Genomic DNA, 10,115 nt, shown 5'->3' on the forward strand with positions numbered 1-10,115 from the left:
AATAATCAGACAAGCTCAGTACATATAGTTGATTTTATTCAAACACATAGGGTGTGTCTATATATGGAAAAATACACGTAAAAAAATGTAGACCAATAGATTAGTTGAAAGAACAGATGACTCTCGGTCGACCAATAGGTCGGGGACAGCCCTAATGTCAACATCAGTGCATTAGATAAGGATAGATATCAACACACACGTCGTACCTAAACAACCACTGAGCATATCGAAGACATACATGTATCTCACACACATCATTATCATGTCATAAAAGCAACACATCACCAACACACAGTGTGTCGCAAGCACACTCAGCATCATATAGCGTTTAACACAGCTAGCTACAGTCACTGATGCTTTACCAAGAAAAACAAGCTTGTGTTCCGTGGAGACTAATCATCAGTAATACTCCAAGTCAATAATTTGGTCCTTAGGTACATGCAAATCTTTAAAAAAATGTACAACTACAATAATTAATTTAGTTCATTTTTATATATGCATTGAGTGTAGTCCGCGCAACATATTTTCAGTGACCTTCTGAATTATTAACTCAACTCTTACACCACACTACCACAATATATTGATTTATATTCTTCAAGAAATGCTGGAGGATCCAAAGCAAACCCCTGATCAATGAGCACTGACAACAGCTGAACATTTGCTTTGAGGTGCTTCGTAGCAACCTGTAAATCCAAACTCCATTCCAATGTGTTGGGAATTGGTTTCTCTTCAGCTCCGCAGCAGAGCCAGGTCTGAAAGCAGCTGGTCTAACACTGCTCTGCCTCTCTAGCTCATCAAACTGTAGCCATGTTGAGCACCCCTGTGTGAGGGGGCCTATACAGTAAATGCCCTCTAGTCAAAAGGGCATGGCTCTGTGCAGTGTTCATGTCTTCTATGGGGAACAGAATGGTGTCACTGTGAGCACAGCCTTTACACACACACAGTGAGTTCTGTGTTTACTCTCTTGCAGAGGAAAGCTCTGCTCCACCATGATGATACATGGAACCTGAAGGGACATCCATGCTAAGGTCAGGCCGGTCCAAGGCTGTGCGTTTGAGTTCTGGTCCAGTCTAGCCAAAAGATAAGAGGAGGAACATGGTCCTGCTGGTGTTGGATGGCCCAGGGCCAGGGGCCAGTGTGTTAAAGGCTCCAACGGTCCCCCAGCACCCCAATGAGGCTGCCAGCTGGGACTCTAACAAAGTATTCACCCCTAAACACACACACTAGACAACCCACCCACCTACGCCAGAGATATCAGAGCCAGCGATAGCCACTTATCACAGTGACCCCTTTTCACTGCTGTGTAGCTTGGAGTGCTCAGGTACACCACTACTACCAGCTCCATTAACTGAATGTTTAATCCCGACAGACCCAACAGCGCTACCTCCTCCTCCCCCTGAACCTTGGGCCAAAGCAGTAGCAGGTTCCACATACAGGCAAGGACAGCTCCAACTCCACGAGTCATAAATATCTGTGCTGATGGCCCACCAGGGTCATTCCTGTGCTTGTTTACAGAGTTCACAGGATTTAATAAGTGCTGCTGGCAGCAGAGCTGTGCACAACGTGGTCTCAGCTATGAATGTCAGGACACAAGGCCCTGCCAGACAAACAACACATCAATTACACTGGACCTGACTGGGCCCGCAGTGTCCTGGGAACGAGCCGACTAGGGGGAGAGCCCTTATCAAGAGCTGGCAGTGTAATAAGGCGCACAATATCATCCAGGAGTACTGTAAACTGGCTTCACCGTAAAAAACCCAGTCTGATGGTTGATGAGTGATGACAATCTGATGACTGCAACATTACTGGATGATAGGCACTTCAGCTACAGAACACCACTTCCAGTAGAATAGGGGTTCTAACACCACTTCCAGTAGAATAGGGGTTCTAACACCACTTCCAGTAGAATAGGGGTTCTAACACCACTTCCAGTAGAATAGGGGTTCTAACACCACTTCCAGTAGAATAGGGGTTCTAACACCACTTCATTATCAAAGGACACAGGTTTACTTCAAAGGCACAACAAAATTACTCCATTAATGAGAATGATTTTGATAACATTTTGATGACAGATTACAGAGTTTCAAATGGTACTAATATTCATGATTGATAAACTCAATTTATATTCAGACAGACATTTAGAGAACTGTGGCCCAGTGCAGGGCAGCATCTACCATCTGAATGGGTGGCCCAGTGCAGGGCATCACCTACCTTCTGAATGGATGGCCCAGTGCAGCGCAGCACCTACCTTCTGAATGGGTGGCCCAGTGCAGGGCAGCACCTACCTTCTGAATGGGTGGCCCAGTGCAGTGCAGCACCTACCTTCTGGATGGGCGGCAGCCTCCTGCTCTCCCTGTGGACTGCCTCCAGAGTTTCCATCTGCATGGCCACGATGCCTATGGTCAGATGTCATGACCAGTTAGCACGATGTCATCCACACACAAAAACACATACACATAAGTTAACCAACCCAGGTAAACATAAACACATGCATGTACACACCTACTTACAACCCAAGGAAGCCTATACTTACAGATTTGAAGGCCACCACCTACAGTGAGCTACAAAAGTATTGGGATGATACAATGACTATGAGGTTAAAGTGCAGACTGTCAGCTTTCATTTGAGGGTATTTTCATCCATATCGGTTGAACTGTTTAATCAAGTTTGTAACTCTACAAATTTGTTGGAAGCCTTTGCTGTTTGTCTTGGTTGTGTTTCAGATTATCTTGTGCCCAATATAAATGGTAAATAATGTAGTGTGTCATTTTGGAGTCACTTTTATTATAAATAAGAATATAATGGTTCTAAACACTTCTACAGTAATGTGGATGCTACCATGATTACAGATAATCCTGAATGAATATTGAATAATGATGAGTGAGAAAGTTAGATGCACCCTACATTAGATGTAGAAGTGTTTAAAAACATAATATTCTTATTTACAATAAAATAAAATAAAAGGGTTAACTGATAAAGCTGACAGAATGAGGACAGTGGGAGTTTGCAACTGAAGTCAGAGGTCACAGTGCTTGCTAGCTACAGAGCTCCGGGATAGAGGTTGTATTGGGGTTTAATTGACATTGTATTGGGTAGTATTGAGGTTGACTGGGAGTCGTACGGTACCTGGGATCATGCTATGCAAACTCTTGATGTGGTCTTGGCTGACGCCACTCTCTGTGCACACCTTGTCAATGAAGCGGGCGATGAACCGTACCACAGAGTTGGCCACGTCGCTGTTCTCAGAGTCCTCAAAGCCACTCTCTGTGTCAAAGCTCTCCGCCACACTGCCTGCAATACTGCAAACACACATTTAGTCAGATTTTAGTCTGCATTAATGGCATGAGAATAGAACACAGACTGCAGAGAGGGATGCTTGAAGTTTTCCCAGAGATGCACATGACGATATAGTGTGTCTGAGGTCTGTGAGCATGGCACACCAGCAGTCTGGCGAGAGGTCAGCTGTGATGCCATGACCTCTCACTCGGCTCACGCGGTCTCTTGGCCACGCTACACGTTTCACATGAGACGGTGATGTAATGTCCCGCAGGGTTTACAAACACACAGATGAGATCCAGAAGTCTCTCTGTGAGAAACAAAACAAGTCTGGGGCAAGAACCAAAAGAGAGAAAATAACAACCAATTAAACACATTAAGGACATCGCCTTTCCCCCCCTACTCATGAAACTAGCGGCAAAACAAGAACTAAAGGATTCATTATGGTGTAGTCTGGAACATTCTTCATGTAATCAACTCAAAGGGCCTAACATCTCCTGTAATAGGCTTCAGAGGGGACTAGCTAGGGGGCTACTGTGTAGCAGCAGCACATACAGAAAGCGAAAGTGAGAAACTCAGGATATGGCCTTGGCAGACCCTTCTCCATTTCTGAGAAAAGCCAGCCCCCCTACGTGTGCGAACTTTACAAACTTGGTACACATTACATTATTGTTAGTGCAGAGCACTGGAAATCCCAATCTTTGCTTATTTTGGTTGATTGGAGGTCGCTCCCCCCTACAGACAGGCTGAGTGTGTTACCCACCCTAGCAGACCTGAGGCTGTAACTCCAGCAGGTGATAGGATGGATGTGGGAGTGGGCAGGATATGCCCGAGGAGGTGCTGGACACTGATCCGCTTTAGTGGAGAGGAGAGTGGATCATGTAGACGGAGAGTAACACCATGTTCACTTCCACACACACTTATCATCACCTTATTACAACATTCAAAAACTCCCCAAGCAAGAGAGCTATCGTCCAAGATAACAACCTCACATTTGAGCTCTTTTTTCTCTTTCTGATCAAGTGCATTTCACTCTAGGGGGCCATGCACTTCTGTGTGCTTTGTGCCAAAATAACTGTTGATATAGCTGTGGGGGAATAGATAGGAGTCAGATAGAACTGACTGCATTATCAGTGGGGTGACAGTGATGTGCAACCAGCTGCTCTGCTTGCCTGTTGGTGACGTGATGCTGTTGCTGCCGCTCTCCCCAGTCAGCGCAGGGTTGGCTCGAGCAGCTTGTTCTTGCTGATGTTCAGCGGGACCAGCAGGTACCAGGAGGCTGGCGTAGTGTTGGCCTGGCTGAACACCGTGCTCTCCTCATTCTTCACCAGCTCCTGCTGCTTCTCCTTGCTGAGGCAGGGCCAGGCGCGCAGCTGCTCCGCCGCCAGGTCCATTGCCGTGCGCTCTGAGGCGCTGGGGGCCGCCGGGGGAAGGGGACTCTGCTCCTGAGGGGGGGAGAAAGATATGGTTCAGTGTCATTCTGCAAATGGGGCTAAAAAAAATGAATAGAAAAACTGGCATTATATGGCTCTGAAACCTCTCATTCTCTTACCTTTAGCCTGGCAGTGATGCCTAGTTTGTCTTCAGGGCGGTGAGGTACAGGGCTTCGGATCTGGTTCTGGACCCTCGCTGTGAACGTGGCCTCCCAGAACTGCTGATTGGTCAGAGATGGGATGGTCCTGGACACAGGTGTAGGCAAACTGGCTCACCCCCAGCCGGCAGTTTCTGCAAACACAAGGGAATATTTTGACTGCAAGAGAGGCTGTGGAGTAGATGTTTTCAACAGCTTACACTGAGGCTCTGACCAGCCAAATGTTCAGATGTACTAGTGTCCGCTTTGACTTAACATACAAAGAGAGTAGTTTGGGTCTCACCGTCTCACAACTCGTGTGAAACTAACTGGGCTGTGGTGAGCATAGCTTGTAAAGAAGACCATTAAAACCTGGGTGAAAATAGGAAAATAATCCAAAGCTGCCAAAGGTTTCAAGCACAATCAATCATTTCTCATTGGCCGTAAGTTTTTCAACACTTACAACACCATACCAAGAACGTTAGACTCCCGCTCTCTCGCTGGATGAGCACTAAAAACAGGGCCCTGCTGTTTTTCCACGGTATGAATAGTGAACTGAAGCACCTGTTTGCACACAGCTAGAGAGAACATGCAGCTCTGCTAAAGCCATGAAGACTGTTCCTATGCCCCGATATAAACACATGAATGTTGGGCAAAAGCTATAGCACCTACTAGTCCTGGACCCAAGAACACAGAGTGCCAACACTGTTTGTAAATTAACATCCTTACAACCCCCCTACCTCTATGTTCATCTCTTCCCCCTGGCCGAGTCTGAAGGCCATGTGTCTTTCTTTAGTGATGCTCAAGCCTCTTATTAGATTAGCTTCTGATTTCTCCCATGACACAATACAACACAGCGCTGTTCATTATTGCTTTGGTTCTCCCTGAATGACCAGCGGCAGTGGGGCTACTGTAGTTACCAGAGGCTGCAGAACTAAAATAGCTATAGTCCCGGCACCCTGCTGAGGCTTACCCGAGGGCAGGGGTCCGAGCACAGAGCCCTGGGGGAGTGAGAGAGCAGTGTGAGGAAGTTCAAAGGTGAGACTGGAGCTGGAAATGATTCTAGTGTAAGTTGGTCTGTGTATCTCATCATCTCTCCTCTCCAGAGAGGTTTGAAGGCCGTTGGAGTGCAGCAGTAGACCGTCTGCTCTGCTCCCTCCCTCCCTCCCTGCTCAGGACAGCCCTGCACCTTGCGTCGTATCCCTCTGATGTAAATTATAAATCCACTACTAAGCCTCCTATCTAAACTGCTGTCACAAAGACATAATTCACCTCCAAAAGTACGCAGTCCGTCAGTGTGCAGCTTTATAAGGAGGATGACGCCAATGTCAAAGCTCGTATGGATAGTTTCATTCCCCCAGGAATGTTTTATACACATTACATCTTCCCAGGAACACCGTGTCCTCCGCTAGCACTCAGTCATTTACAGGGAGCTGGGCTAACAACCCTCTGTCGATCAGAGACAAATCTGACACGGCCACAAGTGCTTTCAGGACAAACTGTGGCGCTAATAGATTTACAGATTACCTGAGTGGATTAACGAGTCTAGACTAAATGCACAGAGGTCAGTGTTAAAGGATGGAAATGAATTAACCGTGTCCATTCATGGAACAGTAACCAATAAGAAAAACAAGAACAGTAGACATGTTAATGCAGTTGTTCTTCTGGGACCTGCACCAGAAAACAATATTTACAATATTAGTCATCATGTTCTCATGTCATATGGTGTGGGTCTTGCGAGATTGAGTGGAGATGTGTGTGTCTTCCCGTGTTAAACACAGCCTGCTCAGTTGTCTGGAGGTCAGGTTGACCCATGCTGCGGTTGGCTCTCCCTACTCTGATAGCAGAGGGGAGCCAGGGCCTAGGCTGCAGTCAGAACCTACTACACAGAGCACAGGGACAAGATAAGATAGATGGAGGTAGATGACCCTCAGAGACCCATATGAACGGTCCACTTGCCAAATGCAGAAGAGGAATGCAGGGCTGGAAAAGAGGAAAACAAGCAATACAAGGCAGAGACAGACAGACAGACAGACAGACACAGACAGACAGACAGACAGACAGACAGAAAGAGACAGAGAGAGAGAGAGAGAGAGAGAGAGAGAGAGAGAGAGAGAGAGAGAGAGAGAGAGAGAGAGACAGACAGACAGAGAGGCTCTGTTCACAAACACAAACAGACCCCACAGAGCCCCAGGACAACAACAACAACAACACAATTAGACCCAACCAAATCATGAGAAAACAAAAAGAGAATTGCTTGACACATTGGAAAGAACAAACAAAAAAACAGAGCAAACTAGAATGCTATTTGGCCCTAAACAGAGAGTACACAGTGGCAGAATACCTGACCACTGTGACTGACCCAAACTTAAGGAAAGCTTTGACTATGTACAGACTCAGTGAGCATAGCCTTGCTATTGAGAAAGGCCGCTGTAGGCAGACCTGGCTCTCAAGAGAAGACAGGCTATGTGCACACTGCCCACAAAATGAGGTGGAAACTGAGCCGCCTTCCCTAACCTTCTGCCAAATGTACGACCCATATTAGAGACACATATTTCCCTCAGATTACAGCGATCCACAAAAGAATTCGAAAACAAACCCATTTTGATAAACTCCCTTATCTACTGGGTGAAAAACCACAGTGTGCCATCACAGCTGCAATATTTGTGACCTGTTGCCACAAGAAAAGGGCAACCAGTGAAGAACAAACACCATTGTAAATACAACCCATATTTATGTTTATTTATTTTCCCATTTGTACTTTAACTATTTGCACATTGTTACAACACTGTATATATACATAATATGACATTTGAAATGTCTTTATTCTTTTGAAACTTCTGAGTGTAATGTTTACTGTTAATATTTATTGTTTATTTCACTTTTGTTTACTATCTACTTCACTTGCTTTGGCAATGTTAACATACATTTCCCAAGCCAATAAAGCCCTTAAATTGAAATTGAATTGAGAGACAGACAGAGAGAGAGAGAGAGAGAGCGAGACAGACAGACAGACAGACAGACAGACAGACAGAGGGAGAGAGAGAGAGGGGGAGAGAGAAAGAGACAGAAAAAGAGCTCAAGGTCTGGCTAGGGGATCCCAGAAGGATGATGTTGGGGTTTATGACAAGACTTGAAGGAAAAGGTGGTAACTCTTCAATAATATAGTATTTCCCATAGAGCTAGATAGATAGTGAGAGAGACAGAGACATATACAGAGAGACAGCTCAGGGTGTGTTCATCAGCTCTAAAGGGAGGTACGATGTCTCATAGCTCTGCTGGTTGACCTGTATGTATCTGGACACTGGAGGAAAAGAGACGTGTTTGATCCGTAACCAGAATTGGGCAACAAAATAGTTTATAGCTGTTTTGGAGCAAATCACTTGGTGTCCATGGGTATAAAAATAGACATCCCTTTAGAAGTCCTTTGTGACAGAGACTCTGGGGGGAGAAAATATCCCGACCTGGACCAATCAATCTTTCTAGATTTATTTCCCCATTAATCACTATTGTGTCATTGGAGTTATTTGCGTCCTGTAGCACTGAAGACGTCTCCATCCAAACAATGTATTTACACAAATGACTGAGTCAAACAAACAGAGGAGACAACATGTTGAAAAGCGTGGAACAAACAAGTCCATCTCGCCATACGTACAGTGGGGAAAAAAAGTATTTAGTCAGCCACCAATTGTGCAAGTTCTCCCACTTAAAAAGATGAGAGAGGCCTGTCATTTTCATCATAGGTACACGTCAACTATGACAGACAAATTGAGAAAAAAAATCCAGAAAATCACATTGTAGGATTTTTTTAATGAATTTATTTGCAAATTATGGTGGAAAATAAGTATTTGGTCACCTACAAACAAGCAAGATTTCTGGCTCTCATAGACCTGTAACTTCTTCTATAAAGAGGCTCCTCTGTCTTCCACTCATTACCTGTATTAATGGCACCTGTTTGAACTTGTTATCAGTATAAAGACACCTGTCCACAACCTCAAACAGTCACACTCCAAACTCCACTATGGTCAAGACCAAAGAGCTGTCAAAGGACACCACCAGAAACAAAATTGTAGACCTGCACCAGGCTGGGAAGACTGAATCTCTGCAATAGGTAAGCAGCTTGGTTTGAAGAAATCAACTGTGGGAGCAATTATTAGGAAATGGAAGACATACAAGACCACTGATAATCTCCCTCGATCTGGGGCTCCATGCAAGATCTCACCCCGTGGGGTCAAAATGATCACAAGAACGGTGAGCAAAAATCCCAGAACCACACGGGGGACCTAGTGAATGACCTGCAGAAAGCTGGGACCAAAGTAACAAAGCCTACCATCAGTAACACACTACTCCGCCAGGGACTCAAATCCTGCATTGCCAGACGTGTCCCCCTGCTTAAGCCAGTACATGTCCAGGCCCGTCTGAAGTTTGCTAGAGTGCATTTGGATGATCCAGAAGAGGATTGGGAGAATGTCATATGGTCAGATGAAACCAAAATATAACTTTTTTGGTAAAAACTCAACTCATCGTGTTTGGAGGACAAAGAATGCTGAGTTGCATCCAAAGAACTACCATACCTACTGTGAAGCATGGGGGTGGAAACTTCATGCTTTGGGGCTGTTTTTCTGCAAAGGACCAGGACGACTGATCCGTGTAAAGGAAAGAATGAATGGGGCCATGTATACGTGAGATTTTGAGTGAAAACCTCCTTCCATCAGCAAGGGCATTGAAGATGAAACGTGGCTGGGTCTAGCATGACAATGATCCCAAACACACCTCCTGGGTAACGAAGGAGTGGCTTCGTAAGAAGCATTTCAAGGTCCTGGAGTGGCCTAGCCAGTCTCCAGATCTCAACCCCATAGAAAATATTTGGGAGGGGAGTTAGAAAGTCCGTGTTGCCTAGCGACAGCCCCAAAACATCACTGCTCTAGAGGAGATCTGCATGGAGGAATGGGCCAAAATACCAGCAACAGTGTGTGAAAACCTTGTGAAGACTTACAGAAAACGTTTGACCTGGTGTCAGCCAACAAGGGGTATATAACAAAGTATTGAGAAACTTTTGTTATTGACCAAATACTTATTTTCCACCATAATTTGCAAATAAATTCATAAAAATCCTACAATGTGATTTTCTGGAATTTTTTTCTCATTTTGTCTGGTCATAGTTGACATGTACCTATGATGAAAATTACAGGCCTCTCTCATCTTTTTTAAGTGGGAGAACTTGCCAATTGGTGGCTGACTAAATACTTTTTTCCCCCACTGTATACAT

General features: G+C 45.1%; 1 protein-coding gene across 1 annotated transcript; it reads right to left on the minus strand.

The window, feature by feature from the left end:
* Nucleotides 1-1,617: 1,617 nt before the first annotated feature.
* Nucleotides 1,618-3,622, minus strand: LOC123491022 (myotubularin-related protein 13-like). Its single transcript, XM_045220810.1, has 2 exons — nt 3,127-3,622; nt 1,618-2,396 (listed from the first exon to the last, which is right to left on the minus strand). Exons 1-2 carry the CDS (start codon nt 3,311-3,313, stop codon nt 2,245-2,247), a joined length of 339 nt encoding a protein of 112 aa, XP_045076745.1. The 5' UTR covers nt 3,314-3,622; the 3' UTR covers nt 1,618-2,244.
* Nucleotides 3,623-10,115: the final 6,493 nt, after the last annotated feature.

This window comes from Coregonus clupeaformis, unplaced genomic scaffold, assembly GCF_020615455.1.
Source record: "Coregonus clupeaformis isolate EN_2021a unplaced genomic scaffold, ASM2061545v1 scaf6615, whole genome shotgun sequence".
Classification (NCBI taxonomy): Eukaryota; Metazoa; Chordata; class Actinopteri; order Salmoniformes; family Salmonidae; genus Coregonus; species Coregonus clupeaformis.

Excerpts from the sequence above, each read along its gene's own strand:
- LOC123491022 (XM_045220810.1), bottom strand. The coding sequence starts at position 3,313 with ATGTGTGTTTGCAGTATTGCAGGCAGTGTGGCGGAGAGCTTTGACACA. Across the intron at positions 2,397-3,126 it reads TTTGCATAGCATGATCCCAG|GCATCGTGGCCATGCAGATG; the intron begins GTACCGTACGAC and ends ATCTGACCATAG.